This window comes from Botrytis sinoallii (assembly GCF_014898435.1).
Source record: "Botrytis sinoallii strain Bc 23 chromosome Unknown BSIN_040, whole genome shotgun sequence".
Taxonomy (NCBI): domain Eukaryota; kingdom Fungi; phylum Ascomycota; class Leotiomycetes; order Helotiales; family Sclerotiniaceae; genus Botrytis; species Botrytis sinoallii.
Window position 1 is genome coordinate 269013 of NW_024066067.1, and position 22103 is coordinate 291115.

The window sequence follows — 22103 nt, forward strand, 5'->3', positions numbered from 1 at the left end:
GGACCAAAGTAGTACATAAGAGAAGAAATGAATTATCCTCACCGATTGCTACGAGAACAAGCCTTTTGCGCCCTCTGCGATCTTCGAGTCTGTTTTCCACAGTTCTCACTTCTCAATCTTGCCATCACAGTTTCACATACTGCTCGTACAAACGCCAAACTCCTGTGTATCACCCATCACCTTTATTTAGCCGTTCAAATAGCTTCTGATGGCACCTTGCAGTTTGCTTGCACCCTCCCCAAGGACTTGTGTTAAGTTATCCAAATCATCCCCAGCTGTGACACCAAATTTTCTGACAAAGTCCTTTGCAGCGGTCTCGAGATCACCGTAATCTTCTCCGCCCTCTTCTTCTTCAGGTCTTCCGAAATAAGCGTTAGATGAGATAGATGTGGCACCTTCAAAACCTTGTAGGCGAGTTTTGGCTTCTGATTGTGCGCTCGGATCAAATGACCCCTTGCCGAAAAACTCATCGGATGAGATACCTTTTTGGCTGCCGAACTTTTGACGAGCGTATTTCTCATCATCATCTGTAGAAATGTTAGCTCTGAGGTTAGGAGGTTGTGAATTTTCGAATGTAATCTCTTACCTTCTTTTGTGGCCTTGATAGGCCCAACTGAGCCAAAACCGCCCATCTTCTTCTGTGCAGTAGCTGCAGGTTTTGAGCCTCCAATCTGTCCAAATCCAAGTCTTCCCATTCCCATTCCGAGTCTTTCAACCTCGCCATTTGACCGTTCTCTGCTGTGACCAGAACCGTACCCTGCCCTTCCTGGGCTCACAGGTGTTGGTGCGGCAATGCTCGAAAGATCAGCTGCCTTGGCGGTTGACTTCTTTGTCGCAGCTATTTCGGCCTCAGGATCATAGCCTAATTTCTCAATTCTCTCGGCTTCCTCCTTTGCCTTACGCTCGGCGGCATCAAAATCAATTACATCTCCAGTAACCTTCTTAGCACCCAGCTTGGTTTTCTTGGCGCCGAGGACATTTGCTTTTCTTGGTCCGGTCCCTGTTGTAGCGCTTTTCCGCAACGCAGCAGACGATGTGATACGGCTAGCCACAGGCGCTGCAGCTGCCCCTTCTGTTTTTCCTAGTGGTGATGTTGCTCTTGCGATTCCGTTACCAGCGGCATTGGCACCGGCATTGAGGAATGGGGAAGGGGTTCGTCCAACAACAGGTGGTGTGGCAGTTCGAGAAATTGGGGGTGTTGGTCGCTTGATCGAAGGCTTATCCCAGGAAGAAAAGAAGTCATCATCAGGTTCGCCGGCAGGTGTAGAAGTTCCGTCAGCGGCATCAGTCGCCGCATCGGTAATAACGACTTCGTTGGGGTATCTGTACATCAATCAGCATTGACATTTAACATCCGCAGTAAATGGCATACTCTGCAGCATCCTTGGCAGCACGTCTCTTCAATTCTTCCTTGTATTTCGTGGCCGCGTTCGACTGGTATTTAGTTTTAGGGTCCTTGCTATTGAGTGCTGCAGTACCTCCATTTGATTGAAAGTATTTCGTGGCAGATTCGTTACCACCAACTTTCATAACCCGAAGTTGATCCCATTGCCATTCTGGTCACATTGTTAGCCCCGGGTCCTATCCAAGGTCGTGCCCTATACCTACGATCAAGGTTTGTCGATCGCACAAAGGAGATGTGAACACCCAAGTTGCGATGATTCGATGAACAATCAAGGCAGAGGTAGATTCCAAAAGGCACAGACGTCCATGTTGGATTCTTTGCCCCACAATCAAAACAAATCTATTGCGCAAAAGTATATCAGCACATGCATCATGAATGCATTTGTTCAGAGGAGGTTTGTCTTGCGTACCCTATTTGCTGGCTTTGTCTTTAACTTCTCGAAGAGCTTTTGGGATTGCGCCTTCGAAGCAAGAGCTGCCATGTTTGATAGCCTTCTAATATGTGTAGATGTTATTATCTCTGACGGGAAGTCTTTGGAGTTGTGTAGAAATAAATGACCCCTTTCTGTGATCGGATTCAAATTATTGTTGTAGTCGAGGGGATGGCCAGATTGCCATGGCGTTCGCACATCAATTAAGGTTCAAATCCACTAAGCTTAATTTGGTAAAGCGGTGTGAGGTCAGATTACAGGCATAGATTAGGTAATTTATTTATTTATTTATTTATATTAATTAACGTCTGTTTTGAACCTCCCGAAGGGTATTTAGACGTGCCAGGATAAAGAGTTACAAATATAGAGGAGCGCTGATGCACACACTAGTAAAACCTCAAAGGGAAAATCTAGTTCCTTCTATATCGCCTGAATCTAACAGTTTATTATCAATAAGAAAAGCTGTTCGCTCCTTTACGATCACAATCGCTAAGTTGAAACAATCACCTCAGAGATTGGTCTGAAGAAAAGAATAGTAGGTTCAACAAGTGAGCCTGGTTATATACTCCCCTTTACAGCTAATAATCAGAAGAGCATGGTTGAATGCCATTTGAATAGCTAGGCATTAACATTTGCATACACTTTGATAGAGCATATAGAGTCAGCCTTTTGGACCTAAAAGCTTTCTCCTATCAGGCAAGCTGATCTCTCTTCCATTACACAATATCCTTCCTCCTTTCCTTCCTCTCGTTGTAATGATATTGTTGTTGTAAGGGATATAGAGCTCGGTTGCTCTGATCATCGTTTATAGGAATAGGGAGTGAGCTTAGTGGGGGGATAAGGTACCCCACTTTTGCGAAAAGCTCTTCATCTCCTATCCTGATTGAGCGAAAGAAAAGTGGATCGCGTAATGAAAATTCAGATATCCAGAAAAGTGCGAATCTGCCGAAAATGTGAAGAACGTGCTATAAGCACCGGCGAGTATCCTTCTAAAACCTTCCTCCTTCTAACCGCTGTCAACCCAGCCTCCTACTCAACTAGGTTGATCCAAAGTATTTCCTTGCTCACTATTTACTATATACCACCCAACATATAGTGCCCTACACAGTCTGTATTTCCTTTATATCAAGATCTCCTAGAAGGCACCTAGTAGGTAGGCCACTTATTGTTCTTCTGTATATTCGGCTCGGCAATTTGTCCTAAAATAGGTATATCGTAATCGCTCGTTCGCTCGCTCGTAGTCGCTGCACACGTTTTCATACACTTCGCAGAGCTGTTTCATTCGTCCACCTCGAGGCATTCCGTTGTCGTGCGAGTCCTGTTGGCTCTGAGTACTCTCACTCCATTCGATCGAGGTGCACAACTCCTCTTTCTTCAGTAGTAATACCCTCAGGTTCGTATAGATTAGGTAATGACAGGGTATTAACGTGGTTTATCAGCATATGCACCATATCAGCATATACACCACTTTTACCTCAATTATTATCTTTCCATTTCAATACACAATTTATTAATAATTTATTATATAATTGAATAATAAAGAAATACAAATACTTTTAGCTATTAGAATTATTCAAAGAAACAAAAACTAAGTATTCAAAAAACTGCTAAATTATAATATATTATATACAACACTTATCTATAGAATGAATGGTTTGATTTTTTGTATAGAATTTCGATCAAAAAGTTATAATTTGATTATTTTGAAAAAGGAAGTTATTATTTAATATATATTTGATATGGATGATAAAGGATTTAATTTTAGAATAAATGATATAGAAAATATAGCGAATAGTATTTTGGAATTGAAGGGTAATAAGAAAGTTGGAAAGCTTTAGGTGAATCGATTTATATAACAATATTTGGATTTAAAGATATGTTTTACTTGTGTTTATGATTTCCAAAAAGCTTTCTATAAAGATTCAAAGCTTATTTATCACGCTAAAAGTGATATCACCGATAGCATTAAGCTAATTGGGTTTATATAGGCATATTCTCTCGTGACCACACCCCCGAGATTGCTGACTAGCTGGTTGTAGGCAGTAATCTCCGTACTAGCCTCATTGAGTCATAAATGCGCAAATCTCTTCCTATCTCCATGTGATGCCAAATCTAGGTTCTCTTTTGATTGGATACAACTAGTATTAGGTTCTCTCTGGATACATCTAATAGGCTGAGCGGAGATAGTGGGGCAACAGAGCAGGATCCTCACATTAGCTCCAATAGGCCAAGATCAGATGACTAATGTGGGTCTGTTGAAATACCCTCTTATAAGTGGGCCCACGAAAAACCACTACAAGAGAGTACGGTAAAGTGAAGAATTATGCCACTGCGCTATAAACGCATACCGGGCTCATAACTATCACGCTAAAAGTGATATCACCGATAGCATTAAGCTAATTGGGTTTATATAGGCATATTCTCTCGTGACATTATTAGAAAATGATTTCGGTTGGTAGTGAATATGTGAACCAAATATAATATTTTCGATTGCAATTTTTATAATTTTAATAAAATCGGTTTTATAATAGAACAAATATTATTGTATATAGTAGTTATTAGAGTTAATCAATGTAATAAAAGTAAAGCTATATAATTTGACAATTGAGAATGGGCTATAGCGATTATTTATATAAATAAAGAGAATCACAATATACCTCCATTTCTACTAATTAAAAGCAAATATCACCTTTCAAATTGATATACTGAAAGCAGTTTATTACATAATTAGATTATAAAACCTACTTTCAATAAATAGATAGATAATGAAATTGGTTTTGAATGGATTAAGTATTTTGATAAGTATATTATAGGTAAAAAAGTAGGTGGATATTGTATACTAATATTTAATGAATATGAAAGTTATCAATCTGTAGCTTTTCGGAAATATTGTAAGGAAAACAATATTATATTATTTGGTTTATTGTTTTATTCTTTGTATTTAATTCAATTATTTGATATCAATTGTTTTAATTCTTTAAAGTATTTGTATAGTTGATAGATCGAGAATTTTATTAAGATACATATCACCTATATTACCAAAATCGAGTTTTTTCAAACTTTCAAAAACTGTATATACTAAAGCAATATCAATATCAAATAGGAAAGCTGGATTCTGTAGAGCTGGGCTTATTTTATTTGATCTGGAAACTGTACTTTTAAAACTGAATATTCGAATAAGGATTTCATCAAATAGGTCAATCTTAACTGATTCTGGAATATAGCAATCTCAAATACTTTATAATCCTACCAAAACTCTTTCTCAATCTATTTTAATCAAAGTTGTATTGCACAATATCTAAATAGTTCTCCTATACCTATATTTAAGATAATTGCAGTTTTGGCTAAAGGTATAAAGCTTCTAGCTTATACAAATATACTTTTAACTACTAAGATTTATAATTTTTGTAAAGCAAATAAAGTATTTAGTAAACATTATAAAGCTCAAAAGGCTTTTATATAAAAGGAAGGAATTCTTTTAATAGGAAATGGATATAATATATTGGAATAAGAGAATGTAGATAATCAAATACAATACGATGAGTATACAAATAGTAGTTTTTCAATAAAGAGGCAATCTGTTATACAATGATATAGTAAATGTGGTAGTGTTTTATATAATATAAAAACTTGTCAATTGGATCCAGTATTAATTGATTTTTAGATTATATATAATTTGATTCTATTTATAGTGTTGTTGTTATTTTATATCAATATAATGTGGGTAATTGAGGTAAAAGTGGTGCACATGCTGATATGGTGCACATGCTGATAAACCACGTTACAAGCTTGAAGCTCTAGATGATGATTAACATGTAAATTTGAAGGAATTTAGAATTGGTATTAACCAGTGCACCTCATTCCAGCCCAAGAACGTTTGAATGTCCCTGTTTGAAAAGGATATTCAAATCATTGCTAAGTAACCCTTTATAATCCACCCATTTTTTTCCCAGTTGTTTAAATGGTAAATGTTAAACACCACCTCATCCCGGCCCAACAATGTTCTCAATGTCCCAATTTGAACCGGATGTTTACATCATCGCCAAGTGACCCCCAAGAATTTACTTTTCCCCGGCCCATTATTTGTTGAATTTGCGTTCTGAAGGTATATTCTTTGATGCCCTTTCACGTCCAAGAATAAGTACTTGTATGCGAATTCACTCTCAGACGGTCGCTTGACCATGTGTAGGTTCACCACACCTTGATTGAGCGGACCCTCGACGTTGAAATGCATAACCAGATGTTCCACCCCTCTACGATCCTTCGAAATGTTGGATCTTAATGAAAGTTAGTACAATTCGGGCACAGATGTAGTATAGGATACATACGCAATAGGACCAGCCCTTGCCCATTTGCTCGCTGTTGGCTCGCCATATGCTCTTATCTTCTTTCCATCACCCAGTATTTCTATACATCGCGGGTCCTTCTTAACTTGATCGGCGGCCCTGATGAATTGGTTGGTTTTACTCTCGGGCGCAAATACTTCTGTGTAGAGAAGATAGATGACGCCTCCCTGTATTGAGTTTCAGTGGTGAAGTGTGTGAAAACATTGCGATTTACATACCGTCAATACTGTGCCGATGAGGACAGTACCAAGGTTAAACGTTTGTTGCGTTGTTCTGGCAACCTTTTCACGCCGCGATAAGTCGCGCCAAGGAACTCTGCCATCATCGTTGAAGGTAGTGACGGCCTTTCTTTTTGGTTGTGATGAGGAACTTGTGGTACCTAAGCCAGTGTGTGTTGTGTAAAGCCGTGACAGGAGGAATGGTCGCAAAGATGAAGGGAGACTGAGCAGAGATACTGCTCTAATTGAAGGCAGCATTGTTGATTTGAGATGGTTTAGCTATCAATAGAAGAAAATAACAAAAGCCTAGTGTGAAGTTTGTGTTGTTGTTGGGAAGAAATTGAAATGCAGAAGTTGAGAAATGAAGGTATATACACACCTACGAAGTGTAAATTATTTTGAAGCTTCAAGCTGTTGTGGGGTAGTTGCGATCAGGGATTAGCGTAATACAACATCCCTGCGACACAGAATCTTGCCTATTTATTTATTTATTTATTTATAGTGATTAATATCTAATATCTAATCTCCCAAGAGGTATTCTAGACATACTAAGGAGTGGGCCTACAGGCCATTAATATTCCAGCTGCTTATAATAATATAATGTTAGCTAATTAGAGGCTTGTTGTTTCTAGTGTTTCCCCACTTAGTATCACTTATAGCAATCCTGTGACTGTTTTATCTAAGGGTTTGTGGTTTTGTTTTAGAGGGTCTTGTTTTGTATATCATCTGGTATTAGTAAATGATCAGATCGATTACTGTCGATCGGGAGAATGCTTAGAGTGTTTATAACTGGTTGGTGCGAATCTTAGGTTGATTAAAGTAAAAAGCTTATCCTCGGGATATTGGAGCAGATTGGAATTTGTATAGTTTCATATAATTTGAGTATATCTTAATATAAAATCTGGATCTAGTGAGAAGGTTAATAAAGCTATATTATATTTACAAAATGTAGTTGATATATGCTATCGTATTTCATTTGGATCGAAATCGATTTGATATAAATAGTTAATCGTTATACATCTAATTATTGATTGAATATTGAAAGAATATAATAAGCTTTTCTTATTCTTATATATACAAATGTTTATATTATTTTCATAATTGAATTTAACATAATAAACTGCAAAATTACTATATCTGATTCGTATTGCTATAAATCTATATAATATCCTACAAAAAAGCTTGAGACTTTTTAGTTTCAAAATATTATATATCGGTTTCCATATATTATATATTTTGAAAATCAGGCCTCTTTTTCCTTCCATTATTTGTTCTCGGAGTACTGATATTTAATATATAAATAAAGTGGGAGCTGCTGACTATAGGGAAACAGAATAGATTAAAGTCAAGCAGCCTAATTATACTTTAATTAGTAAGGCAATTAGCTGCCTTATTGTCCTTAATCTCAATATGCTTAGGGGACCATTTGATTATAATATTATAATATTGTATTATTTGATGGCATTTGTAGTATATCTATAAGAAAAAGCAGTAATGCTTTTTTGTATTTTTCAGATTATTAAGATGCTATCAATATATAACCATATTCGTTTCTGATAGGGGCAATCAATGATGCTCAGGAGGTGTTCTAGTTCTTGTTATATGTCGATCGCCTTAGTGTCAAAAACATGCGACTATTCGCGTATACGGCCGTAGCCGCTATCGATCTGTTGCTTGTCGCGGTAGATTGCAAAGCCGTACCCCACGCGAGAATCTTGCCTACAACGTTCGAATATAATGATTAGATCATTCAGATAGGAATATTATCATCTAAATGCTAATATTATAGAGTCTTTTTAAGATAAAGAGTAAAAAATTCATCTTTTCAGTATCGATCGCTAATTTTCAATGAATATCGTATAATTATATAATCGTATAATCTAATCGTATAATCGATTTGAAATCTGATATTAACTTATAAATCTAAATAATAATTTAAGCCGATTTTTTATAACTGTTTTATTATTATTATTATTATTATTACTTTTTATATCTTTTTAAGAAATTTAAAACAAAATATTTCTTTTTTAGATATTTAGATATTTAGATATTTTTACTTTTTGTTTTTTAATCTTTTTTTATTCTCTTTTTAGTAAATAGTTCTATAAACTAATCAAATATTGTAGATTATATAATCGTATAATTATAGGATTTTATAATTATACGATTATATAATCTATAACATTTATTAAAAAGTTAAATTTTATTTACTATTTATTTCAGAAAGACGTTATAAATATATTAAGCTCGATCTTATATAGTAATACGAGTTAAATATACTTTATTATAAGATATATTTAACTCTATCTACTTATTAAATAATAATAGAGGTTTGAAGTCATCTCTCCTCTTACTTAAACTATCGCGTAAGATTATAATCTTATTTAAAATATTACTATATCAATATAGATAAATAGCTTGAATTTAATAACTATTATACCAAATTTAAGCGAGTTTAAAAAAGACTGATTCTTTCTTTAATATCTATATAAGATCTATTATCTTCTATATATAGCTGACCTTTTTAACAAATCATAATATAAATATTTAGAATCTATAGATATATCTTGTATGTTCTTTTTAAACTAATACTAAGTGATAATTTTATAAATTGCTTAACTAACTATATAATAAAGATATAATAAATATAATGGAAAATATATCTTCTTTATATTACTTAATAAGAGTAAGAATAATAATTATTATTTTAATTATAAAAAGAAAGGTTATAGATATTATAAAGTACTAGACAAAAAAAGGGCCGTAGTAGAAAAACACACCAAAAATGATCATTATTCAAGCTTTTCATTTCTATATATTTAGAACATCTTTTAGTTTATTATTATGAAATTTTAATATAATATAGAAAATTATATTAATTTTAATAAAAAAGAGATGAATTTTTTTAATGAATTATTTCGCCCTGATATAATCAATTAAAATGGATTGAATTAAGGTTTTAGATTTTGTGACATTTTTTACTAGTAAATTCATCGTATTTTCGAATTTTTAATTTTTTCAATTTTAAATCATAATATCAAGATCAAATAAATCTCTAAAAATATTCTACTTACTTTTAATTAAAGTTTTATCGAATTTCTATCATATTTAAAAGTTTGAAATATAAATATTCAATTCATAAAGAATTATAGCTCTTTAAAAACACTGAAAAACAGCTATTTTTGGTGTGTTTTTAAGCTACGGCCCTTATTTTTTGTGGGTCACTGTAAGTATAATTTAAAAGGAAAAGATTCTTTAAAAAAAAGTCATTATAGATATTAGATGATAGAGTAATTGTTGGTTCAATAATGAGATCAGAAATACGGGAGACGTGGTTCCTACTATCAATAGGCCCCTAATTATCTGTATTGTATTCTGTCTAAAGAGCTAGCTAATAAGGGGAAATAATAGGCCTTATATAGATATTATTGAAAGAGCTAGTCTCCTTTGCATTTACCTAAATATCTTTAATATAGTAGCCATTATATTGAAGTTATTCTTTTAAAGTGAATTCCTTTGTTCATATATTCGGAATTCTCTTTTATAGCTTCAAATATAATGGCTGAAAAGAAATTTGTAAAATCATAAAAATCCTTTATTTGCTGGTTAAAGTCTCTGATCTCTTATTAGCAGAACTAATTCCTTCCTTTAATCCCATTCTATTTATTTTATTGCTTTGATATCGATCTTATTTGTATTGATCAGATCAGCAAGAGCTTGATATGGCTTTCCTTTTGTTATCGTATTGGCCGGATTAATCGGACTATTAATTCAAATCACTTCAACAATTTCTCTTTGCTTATAGGATTGATATAATACCATAATATCGATTATTAATCTCTTTTTACTAATCATTCCCAGTTTCGTAAATAGATTATATAATGACTTAAAATCAGTATACAAAATTAATAGAATCTTTTTGCCGAAAATAACGCTAACTATAGAAGTAATTGCTGTACCAATATCGAATCCCTGAATTAATCTATATAGCTTGAATATTAAAACATTGTATATAACTCTCTTATATTTAATAAATAATCAATAAATAATATTAGCATTATTGTATTTATCCATTATAATAATCATATAGCCTATTTGAAACGAATAGTCCTTATTATTCACAAAAGAAACATCAGCAAAAACAACAATCTTAAGTGAATCTAAGTCAAATGGTATATATTTAAGTTTTCTGGTAGAGTTTTCTTTTTGCTATTTGATATACTTGTTTAACGCCACAATATTATTCTTGTTAGGTTGGATTGTCTATACTACTATAGATAGATCGAAAGATACCTCAGATTGATATATAGTTGTAATGTATACTCCACGAGCTTGTTGTGCAACATACTATTTATATATAAAAGTATGCTTCCGAACCTTGCTACATATACTATGCATATCTATGGATTCTATAGATACGAGTTATAGATTGCTGTATTGCCTCTCCTAATCAAAATGAATATTATCACCTTTAAGTATAAGAATAATATTATTAAACTTTAATAGATAATCGTAAATGAATTTCTCGCAATCTTTAGTTATAAAGTCAGCTTGCTTAAATTACTTATCCTCAGTTTATATAAACACATTGTCCCCAATAATAAGTGTATTATCTATTTGAAGTTCTACAATACCGAATTCAATCCTTTTATTATTAATATGCAAAAGATAAGGGTTATATATAAATTACTGTATTTTAAGCTTCTTATAGTGATAAGTATGGTATATCCGGAATCAATAATTTTCTATCTTAGGAATATTATATAATAGTTTAACAATAAGTAAAATTATATTGGTTAATAAATTCATTTCTTTTAGAGTATAGATATAAAAAGTATAATATAAGTTCGAAATGAATTGAATATATATTTAAATAATATCTCGAATATATATTCCTATGCCTGTTTTTCGAGTATTTATAATTAGTAAGATTAAAATGTGTTGATATGATTATTGAATTATTGGGAATTGTATTAATACAAATATCTTATTAATATTATTATATACTTGAATGACTAGCCTCGATTTATGGAATTCAGTATCCGTTCCTTTATTTTTGATTTTATTAATAAATCGCAACTTAAAAATATATATACCAAAAGGAATATCCGAAAATAATATAATTTCGAATATATTTTTAGCTATCAATTCATCAATTTTTTTCTTTCTAAATTCCTTATATATAATAGGATTCTTAGGATTAGCAGTAAAACATTTAGGATAGTAATCTTGTATATAAACTCGAATCTGAGATATAATCATTTACAGGAAAAATGTTGGTATAAGCATCTGGTTGTTCTTGAATAAATCCAAAAGAGGTTCCTCTGGATTTGTTGTATATATGATCGCTGTTTCTGAAGAAAGCAATATAACTTTATTAGAATTTAGTAAAGTTACCTTAGGATTAATATTATAATCAATTTCTTTAATCTCCTCAATACATCCAGTTTTTAAATACTCATAATACAACTTTATCGATGTAGATCTAAATCTTATAGGTTTATAAGATAGATCAAAAGTATATATTTCCTTTTTCATATTAATAAATGAAAAAGATCCTTTCCATTTATTAATAGCTGTTTCATTATTCTTTCTCCAAACCAAAACCTTATTGTTTGGTAGTAAGTTATAAAGTATAGTCGTAAAGAGTCTGTTGTGTATATTCAAGACCTTTTGTATTTATATAGAATTATATAATCTATAAACCTTTATTATAGCTTTAGAGATTGTAGTAACATATTGTTGAATAGTAGGTATTGGAGGGCTGGTATCGATTATGCAGGGAAAAGTATTAAAAACGAATAAAGTAGGCACTAAACTATCAGATCCGGCAATATTATTGATTGCTTTTACAGCTATTTAGAATATAACTGTTTTGCGAATATCGAGTTTATAAATCTCTTTATAAATAATTTTATAAGATCTTTATAATAGTATATAAAATCTCTCAATAATATTGATTGAATAATATGCCTCTATAAGAACTGTCTTTGTTTGAATGGATATTGATATAATATATTATTGAAACTCTCTTCCAACGAAGTTGATATTAATATTATAAATGATATACTCCAATAAACCAATATATATATTGATCCAGCACTCATAAAGTTTATTCTATATATACTTTACAAATATATTGTTTAGCTATCGAGTGGCTTGAAAATATATGGCTTTATCGATAATATATAGAATTAGATTATTGTTGATATAAAGCATATCGATAAGTATAATATAATTGAACTCAAAATCCTTATTAGGCAAAGAGAATTTGAATCTGTTGGATAACTTACTATAAACTTGATAATGATAATAAAACTTAATAAGCTATTTGATTGCTTCAAAGTCTTTATTGTACTTGGAGTGTTTAAGCACTTTATGGAATTTGTATACAAATAGATAACCGAATCGACAATGAATTCATTACAACTCGATTTCAATAAGATAATAATTATCATTATTAATGGAATGATTGATTAGTCCCTCGATATTAATATTCTATAGTAAAAATACATGACCGAATTGTCGATATACAGAATAGATGCCTTTAGGTATAATAGCAATATCATTAAGATTATTATACTTGAATCTAAGTCTATCCATATTGACTAAAGAAAGCAAAAATAGAAGATCGGCTTTCATTATATTCTATTCTACTTTTCCAAATAAAAGCTTGATATAAAACGAATTAATAGAAGTCATCGCTCCAATACTGTATTGGATTATCATTTGTCCAATAGTAGTTTTATTGTATTCAATATTCTCGATCTTCTTTTATATCAAATACTGATTGTATCTAATAAATGATCTCTTAGCCGTACTTGTATCGATTATAATACCGAAAAACGTATTAATACTATATCGCTCGCCGCTTGTAGTAAATATCTCAACTATCAATTTATAAGCGCTTACAGTATTGTTGAGATCAGTCGCTATTGAAAAACCATCACAAGCATCTATTAAAATAAAGAATATCCTGGAAACCCCTCCAGAACCGCTTGTATCAATAAGATATTGATCAATAAGATGGTTATTATTATTATTACTATTACTATCTCGATCATCTTCTTATCCGATATCAGTAACGAACTGATCATATCGTTTTGTAAAGCTCTTGTCATCGAGATTGCTGTACTTGGTATAGTAATTCGTCTTAAATCAATCTTTCTCTTCTTGTATATGCTTGTAGTATCTACAGCCCTTCTTCTTACAACTAGGGAAGTAACAATTATCCTTGTCTTTATCAACTGGTACAGAAAAGGATTGTCGATCGGTATATTTATTATAAGGTTTCCAAAAGAAAGAGCCTGAAGATGTATTATTGTAGAAATGTCGATCCATAAGGAATATCTCAAGTAAAGGATATAGTTTTGGAAATGCCTTTCAATAAAAGTCGATAGTCTGTTTAATCTGGTTAATAAGCTTTGTAATAATTAAACAAGGATTATATATTGCAGAGTGGCATTTCGAAATACCATTATATACAGACAAAATCTTAATATAATATAATTGAGGATTGCGCATTATTCTGGGAATAGTATATTAAAGAAAGTGTAAATCTGTAATTATTATATTAAACACTTCCTGAGGCTCTGTGAATGGGTTTTTCTCGATATAATCCTTGAAAGTGATATTATTCCACTTAAAAAGCATATTCTGTTAATATTCAGATCCTTCGAAATTGTTGATTATTATATCGCATAAGCCTTAATACAAATCAAAAAGATTATTAAGATTTACCTAATAATAGTTTCTAACTGCACTTACAAGTATAATCAGAAAGACTATCATAATTATTTCTACTAATACAAATACTCTATAATAATACTCCCCGAATATAGAAATCTTCAGATTAAAAGAGTTATCAATACCTTTATATCTATTATTATCCCTATAGATTTTCGAAAAATTAATAAAACAATAGCTCTAATTATATTGATCATTATCCTTATAATTAGAATAATTAGAATGATCCCTATTCCTACCACCTCTACTACCACCTCTACCACCATTACCATTATCTCTACTATTATTACTACCTCGATCACCGCCTTAATTATTATCATTATCCGGATTATTATTGATTGATTGATTGATTTAGTTTAACGTCCCGCTCCAGTCCATGACTATATAAGACGGCTAGGCTCTAAAAGCTTAGCAATGCTAGTGAATATCTACAATAGATATGATCAATTTTGGGGGAGTAAAAACAAATATTGAGATGCTCTGCCCGATCTCTATTCGGAATACAAATAGAGATATAATATCTTCATCTACTAGAATCTTTCCCTCTTCCTTCTTCCCCTACCCCTAATCTTATTAAAGTATCCCGATATCTAATCCTCTTTCAAACTTAGAATCCAATTTGCTATTCCTTTTTTCTATAAAAAGCAAAAGTTATCCCCTTCCGAATTACCTCCAGTATAACAAAAGGTCCTTTTATTAATAAAATAAAAATAGAAGGCACCATTCTTTTTTTAATTCTATCTCTTTTAAACTAGCCTTTTGTATACCTTTATAAACTTAATATTCTCTAGCCCTTATTAGATATATATAATCGAAACTATTGAAAATAATAGGGTAGAGTCGAACTCTAAGCCCTACAACCCATATATAAATCAATTCGAAAAATTTGAAAATTCGAAAATCGAAGGAAAAACGTTATATTGTATTGATGCCTAGAGTATAGAATTAATTAAAAGGCGATGGTATTCTTTGTATTGTAAAGTTGTATTCGAGTGGCTGAAAGCTAAAAAGAGAGAAAGGATTATAATTCGAAGAGAGTAGTAACGAGCTTTATATTGAAAAGACTTTTTTAAAAGAAAAAAGAGATTAACTTTCCATATCGTATTTATAGAGATAGTAATAAAAGGTAGATGTTGAATCTGATTAGGATTTCCATAATCTTTATATTCGTATTGTTTTGCTAGTATTCATCTTTTCGTAGAGATCGCTATCGCAAAATTGTAATATAATCCTTTCTTTTCTATATCTTCCAAAACCCCTTTTCTTTCAATTCTTCTGATTCCATTTGCGATTCAATCTTAGCTCTACAGACTCTTGAAGAAGAGCTAGAGGTTTGTAGGATGCACCGCGTACAGGTGTTGAGTCTTCGCATTCCCCGGATTATTATTATTATTAGGTAATTCTATAGGAATATCAATTAATGGAATTCTAGAGCCTGGTTCTAATATTAATAAAAGTACACATGGGATTCGTATATCCCTAGATTAAAATAAAACTAGTCCTTTATACATATTAAAAGGAATAATCGAATCACTTATAACTTTGCCAGATTTTAACAAAGTTAGATAACCAGCTGGATTACCATTCTGAAGTTCGATAAAAGGTTCGGCTTATAGTCTCGGACCGAGTCCGATAGAAAGATAGGCTTATTTCGTAGATACAAATAGTTATACCTTATTAATCTGATATTTTAAAAGCTATTCCACAATTCAATCATAATACTCTTTACAAAAAAATGCTTTCATTAAAGTATTATTGAGATTTGCATTCATATTGATATAAACTCTATAACATTATAAGACCTTACAAAAATTATATAATATCAACTTATCAACACTTCTGAATAGGGCTTATCGAATAAGCTCAAAATCGAATATGACTGTATTCTGAAGAAATGCATTAGTGATCCCTGTATTCGAGTATGTAGCTGTTCGAAAAAAAAAGTATCCATTAATCTAATACTCTATTCCCATTTTGAATATTGATTGATTGATTGATTGATTGATTGATTTAGTTTAACGTCCCGCTCCAGTCCATAACTATATAAGACGGCTAGGCTCTAAAAGCTTAGCAATACTAATGAATATCTACAGTAGATATGATCAATTTTGGGGGAGTAAAAACAAATATTGGGGTGCTCTGCCTGATCTCTATTCGGAATGCAAATAGAGATATAATGTCTTTATCCACTGGGACCTTTCCCTCTTCCTTTTTCCCCTACCCTTAATCCTATTAAAATATCCCGATATCCAATCCTCTTTCAAACTTGGAATCCAATTTGCTATCTCTTCTTTCTATAAAGGACAAGAGTTATCCCCTTCCGAGTTGTCTTCAATATAGCAAAAGGTCCTCTTACTAGTAAAATGAAAATAGAAGGCACTACTCTTCTTTTAACTCTATCTCTTTTAAACTAGTCCTTTGTATACCTTCATAAGCTTGATATCCTTTAGCTCTTATTAGATATGTATAATCGAAACTGTTGAAAATGATGGGGTAGAGTCGAACCCTAAGCCCTACAACCCATACACAAATCAATTCGAAAAATTCGAAAATTCGAAAATCGAAGGAAAAACGTTGTATTGTATCGATGCCCAGAGTATAGAATTAATTAAAAGGCAATGGCATTCTTTATATCATAAAGTTGTATTCAAATGACTGAAAGCCAAAGAGAGAGAAAGGGTTGTAATTCGAAAAGAGCGGTGACGAGCTCTATATTAAAAAGACTCTTCCAAAAAAGAGAAAAGGCTAACTTTCCGTATCGTATCTATAGAGGTAATAATAAAAGGCAGATGTTGAATCTGACTAAGGCTTCCATAACCTTTGTATCCGCGTTGCTTTGCTGGTATTCATCTTTTCGTAGAGATCGCTATCGCAAAATCGTAATATAATCCTTCCTTCCCTATATCTTCCAAAACCCCTTTTCTTCCAATTCTTCCGATTCCATCTGCAACTCAATCTTAGCTCTGCAGACTCTTGAAGAAGAGCTGGAGGTTCGTAGGATGCACCGCGTACAGGTGTTGAGTCTTCGCATCCCCTCATTTTGAATATATATCCTTTATAAAACTACTTAGCTTTATTGAGATCTTTTGAAAAGGAATAGTTCTGAGATTCTTTTTTGAACTTCAAATCCTTAGCAGTTTTCTGAGTTTTTCTTTCTTCAGCTATTGCTTTATTAGAAATATAGAGATTGAAAGAAGCAGGAGGATAAGGAGGAGCACTAGTTATATCTTTGTAGAGAGAAGTCTTGAACTCCTGTTGCAAAGGATCGGTATCGTCAGTTGTTGTATCGATAAATCCTCCTATGCCGGTGGATTGATCGGATGGAATAGGTTTCTTGCCAGCATCGGGTTTCTTACCAGCTTGCTTAGAGCTAGTGCTAGTGCTTGCCCGGGATGTTATGGTGCTGATAACGGGAAATAAAAGAAATAAAAGTGAGAAGGTATTTCGAATAAGTAAATTAAGTAATTTGTGATATCACTAATTAGTATTGGTTTAATAATGAGATCAGAAATACGGGAGACGTGGTTCCTACTATTAATAGGCCCCTAATTGTCTGTATTGTATTTTGTCTAAAGAGCTAGCTAATAAGGGGAAATAGTAGGCCTTGTATAGACACTACTGAAAGAGCTAGTCTCCTTCGCATTCGCCTAAATACCTTTGATACAGTAGCTATTGTATTGAAGTCATTCTTTTGAAGTGAATTCCCTTGTTCACACAGTAATTAAGATAATTATAGTAATAATAATAATGAGAATTGTTTTATTAATTATTATGAAGCAATAGCTATATTAATTAATTATCTTAATTATATAATAGATATATATAGTGATAATAAACTAGATTAACTTATAATATGATTATAAGAATCATATTTATCTTATATGTCCTAATCGAGTAATAGAGTTACTTAATTAGATATTAGAATTTACTGAAATATAGAATAAAAGAGCATTTTATAATTATAAAAGTAGATACTCCGAAGGAGTATTCGACTCAATTACGTAGTATTATAAGAGTTTTGAAACCTACTCACTGTACATTATAAAGTTTTGTAATATAATCTCTATAAAATTCATGTTTTTCTTTATAAACTAAAATACTATATGATTAATTTGATTATTAATATTAAATTATAAAACTATTAGTTCGAGAAGTATACGAAAGACATAGCACCCATGTATTCATAGGTTCTAAATGTCTAATTGTATTTTATCTAAAAAGCTAGCTAAGTGAGAGAATAGTAAACCTTATATAGACACTACTGAAAGAGCTAATCTCTTTTATATTTACCTAATATCTTTGATATAGTAATTATTATATTGAAGTTATGTTTTTAAAATGAATATTCTTGTTTACATATTCAGAACTTTCTTTTATAACTTCAAATATAATAATTAAAAAAGAAATTTATAAAATTATTAAAATCCTTTATCTGTTACGTAAGCGGATATAATAGGAGTTGTAAGCTTTACCACTACGCCACGCACGCAATCTGTCCAAAAGGCACAGTATCAGGGATCGCTTCCTGATAGCTTACTACTATATATATACCCTGTAACAAAATTCATTCATACACCAGCTTACCATTATATTTAAATTAAATAGATAATAGAATTCGCCGAATTGATAACTAGAGTATTTATAGCTTACTATCCTAAATATAACTTTGTATTAGAATATTGAGTGGAAGAGGCCTCTATGTTGACTATATTGTTACGCGTGTAAGCATATTGATCATCTCATAGTATTATATAAGGTGACCAATATACCTATCTATAGTTCGTTTAATCTAGCTTGTTTAAATAACCGTATTATTAATCACTATACATACTTAGCACCAATAACTTCTATTCCTTTTAACACTTCCTTATAGAAATTATTACCTTTGATCTCCCTAATCTTCTGTACCTCTACTATCTCAATTCTAATATATCCTTAAATCTTTCAAATATTATTCTCACTAAGAGTTTAGTTATTCTATCTGCTATTATATCCGATATATTAATATAATTAGTTATTATCTTTTCTTTTTTAATAAGATTCCTGATAATTTATTTATTTATTTATTTATATTAATTAACATCTGTTTTGGATCTCCCTAAGGGTATTTAGACGTGCTAAGATAAGGAACTATTTGAGCGGTGTAATCGTCGCGACCGAATTTAGTAATTTAACTTCAATGCTAGGGGCTATTCGCTTCTCTGCAGGTGCGATCCGCTTCTGTTTCCAGAAGGGAATGTCTGATCCGGATTGTTGTTAAGACAAAGCTTGATTCCCAAATGGATAGGCTCGTTGTGGGCTTCGATTCTTATAATAGAGGAGAAGAAGCGAGAGTGGGTTGTTATTTATTTAGCCGAGTAGTAGGGCTCTTGTGTTATATATTGGGTTTGCGGTTTTTAAAGGTGTAGTGTATTCGAGTGATTAGTTGAGTGGTGAGTTTATAAGGGATGGGCAGTAAGCTTTGTTGAAAAGATTGTTGCTTTTTAAGGGTCCTTTAGTAGTTAGGACAGATCTGAGTGTAGAACTCTGAGTCGGTGATCAGCTGAGTGAGCTTGCTAGATGTATATAAGAGTTTCTTGATATATATGATTGCCTGTTTATTAGATTGTATTTCTACAGGGGCAAGGGGCCAGTCTGAACACTTTAGGTTGTTTATAGTGCATTTAAAGAAGTGATATAGTTTCTTAGCACTGCCACATAAGCAGTCCAGCTTATTGTTTTGATAACCAAATCGCTAATGGTAAACAGCATAATCGCCGTAACCTGTTTTCATAGCTATCAGTTGATATAAGATTACTCTTGGTAGAATTAGTTCCTTTGGTTTCTTTGTATTGTATCTAGGAAACCACTCCTTGTAGCCAACAGAGAGAGAGGAGTTCATCTCTTCCCACCAGGTAGATTCTGCATGTAGGCGCTTCTGACAAACGATCGTTCGGACCCCACTGATTGTTGATAGCTTGTCGATTGCCTGGTCCATAGGCCCAATTGCGCCTGCGTTTGCTAAGCAATCTGTTTCCTTATTACCTTCGATCTCCATATGTTCAGGTGATCACTTTATCCTAATGTCGAATTGTTTTATTGCTTTATAACATTTGTGAAAAGCCTATTACATTGTAGGTAATGCGTTTCCATATATACCCCAGATAACTGATATACTGTCAATATATATCCAGATCCGGCTGTTCAAGGGATCTTCAAGCATAATGATTAGATACTCCAATCCACGCCATACTTCTATCGCTTCTGTATCGAATATATATGAATCGCTTCGGATCTGCTTAAATCTAAAGGCTATTTGAATGTCATTACGATATATTACATATCCATAGCCAACACAATGTTTACAATCAATGATTTGTTTTGATCCATCAAAGAAGATTGTATAATCTTCAGATAGGAATTGTTGCCACCACTTTTTGAAAATTTGAACTACTTCTTCTTTAATTAATCCTTCTGTTGGATTCATTCTGTAGTCAATCAAAAATGCAAACGGAATAGCTTTGAGTATTGCATCTCTGGGATGAGATGGCTGAGTCACTGGATTCTTGTAAGAAGCCCTCTTGCTATACCTACTCCTCGTCCATGTTTTCGTATTACTGGTTTTAAACGATTTACTAGCAAGTGTTAATTGTCGATCGTTTTTAATCGGAATACGAATCGCAGCTTGGCATGTTCTAGCGCGACTATCCCCAATGGCAGGCCCGCTTCTTTGATAAGAGCTGCGATCGGTGTCGTCTTGTATACTGGGATCGCTCCTCTTGCAGATTCCTGATAAAATAATAGTATATATCGATATACTTTGATTATTCATATAGATACAGGTTTTTAGTTAAAGCAATTGTTCCTTGATTATTGTTTAATAATTAAACAATATCTTTGTATACAAATATGTATTCAGCTTTTCCAAGATCTTTGAGTATTTGAATTAACTATCTTCCTTATTTGATAAATATTGCTATAAATATGTATTCAGATTCAATACTTGATATTGCTATTAAATTCTGCTTTTTATTAGCTTATAATATCGATTCTTTATAGAATATAGCAATTCCTTTAGAAATACTTTTCTAATTATATTGATTATTTGTTTAATCTGTATTAATAAAGACTTTTATAATATCTATTGATAAGTTATATTCCTTTATAATTTGATATTATATTTTCTCGAGTCTGTATTTGAGTTTCTGAGTGATTGTAGCTCTCAGATATTACATTAGATTTTTTACTTCTATTCTATAGCATTTTGCTGGCTTTGCTATATATTGTAATAATTGGTTTAATACAAAGGAGATATCTGGTTTTGTATATATTATTAGATAAATAAAGCTATCTATAGCTTATTGATATTCGATAATATCGATTAGTTCATTGTTTTCTATAGTGGATTGTAGATATGAGTAATTAGTAATAGGTATTTTCTTAGTATAGTGTTGAATGTATAAGATTCCGAATTTTGTAAGTATAGTTTTCAGATATTCCTTTTGATTTAATATAAATAATCTGTTTGTTCGATTTCTTATAACCCTAATATCTAGAATCTTATTAATCTCCTCCAGATTCTTAATATTGAAATATAAGGAAAGTATTGTAGAGAATCAATTAAATTGATCCTTTGAATTCGAGAAAGCAATTATATTATTAATATATACTAGCAGATTGAGTTGACGAGTAGTGTATATATATAAATACGGATTGGTGAGACTTTGAGTAAAGCTCTAATTGATCAATTCGGATTTTAAAAGTTGATTTTAATCTTGTTTAGCTTGTTTAAGGCTATACAAACTTCTTAATGTATGTAAGATATATCTATCTGATATCTTGATTTCCTGAGGTGGTATAAGATATATTTTTTTCTTAAAATGGGATTCTATAAAAGTATTCTTTATATCGAAATACTAATATTCCAAGTTGTCTTTTGTAATAATTGCTAAGAACAAATAGAATATATCAAATTATAT

At 31.9% G+C, this 22103-nt stretch overlaps 2 protein-coding genes across 2 annotated transcripts; both read right to left on the reverse strand.

Moving 5' to 3' along the window:
- Nucleotides 1-186: 186 nt before the first annotated feature.
- EAF02_012138 (uncharacterized protein) lies at nucleotides 187-1886 on the reverse strand (the record flags this gene model as incomplete). The annotated part of the gene is made up of 5 exons (XM_038908186.1): nucleotides 187-527; nucleotides 587-1323; nucleotides 1373-1556; nucleotides 1609-1744; nucleotides 1815-1886. The coding sequence occupies 5 exons, from the start codon at nucleotides 1884-1886 to the stop codon at nucleotides 187-189; spliced, it is 1470 nt and encodes a 489-aa protein (XP_038752087.1).
- A 3671-nt stretch (nucleotides 1887-5557) lies between these two features.
- Nucleotides 5558-6857, reverse strand: EAF02_012139 (uncharacterized protein). The gene is made up of 3 exons (XM_038908187.1): nucleotides 6400-6857; nucleotides 6164-6348; nucleotides 5558-6112 (listed from the first exon to the last, which is right to left on the reverse strand). The coding sequence occupies exons 1-3, from the start codon at nucleotides 6655-6657 to the stop codon at nucleotides 5872-5874; spliced, it is 684 nt and encodes a 227-aa protein (XP_038752088.1). The 5' UTR covers nucleotides 6658-6857; the 3' UTR covers nucleotides 5558-5871.
- Nucleotides 6858-22103: the final 15246 nt, after the last annotated feature.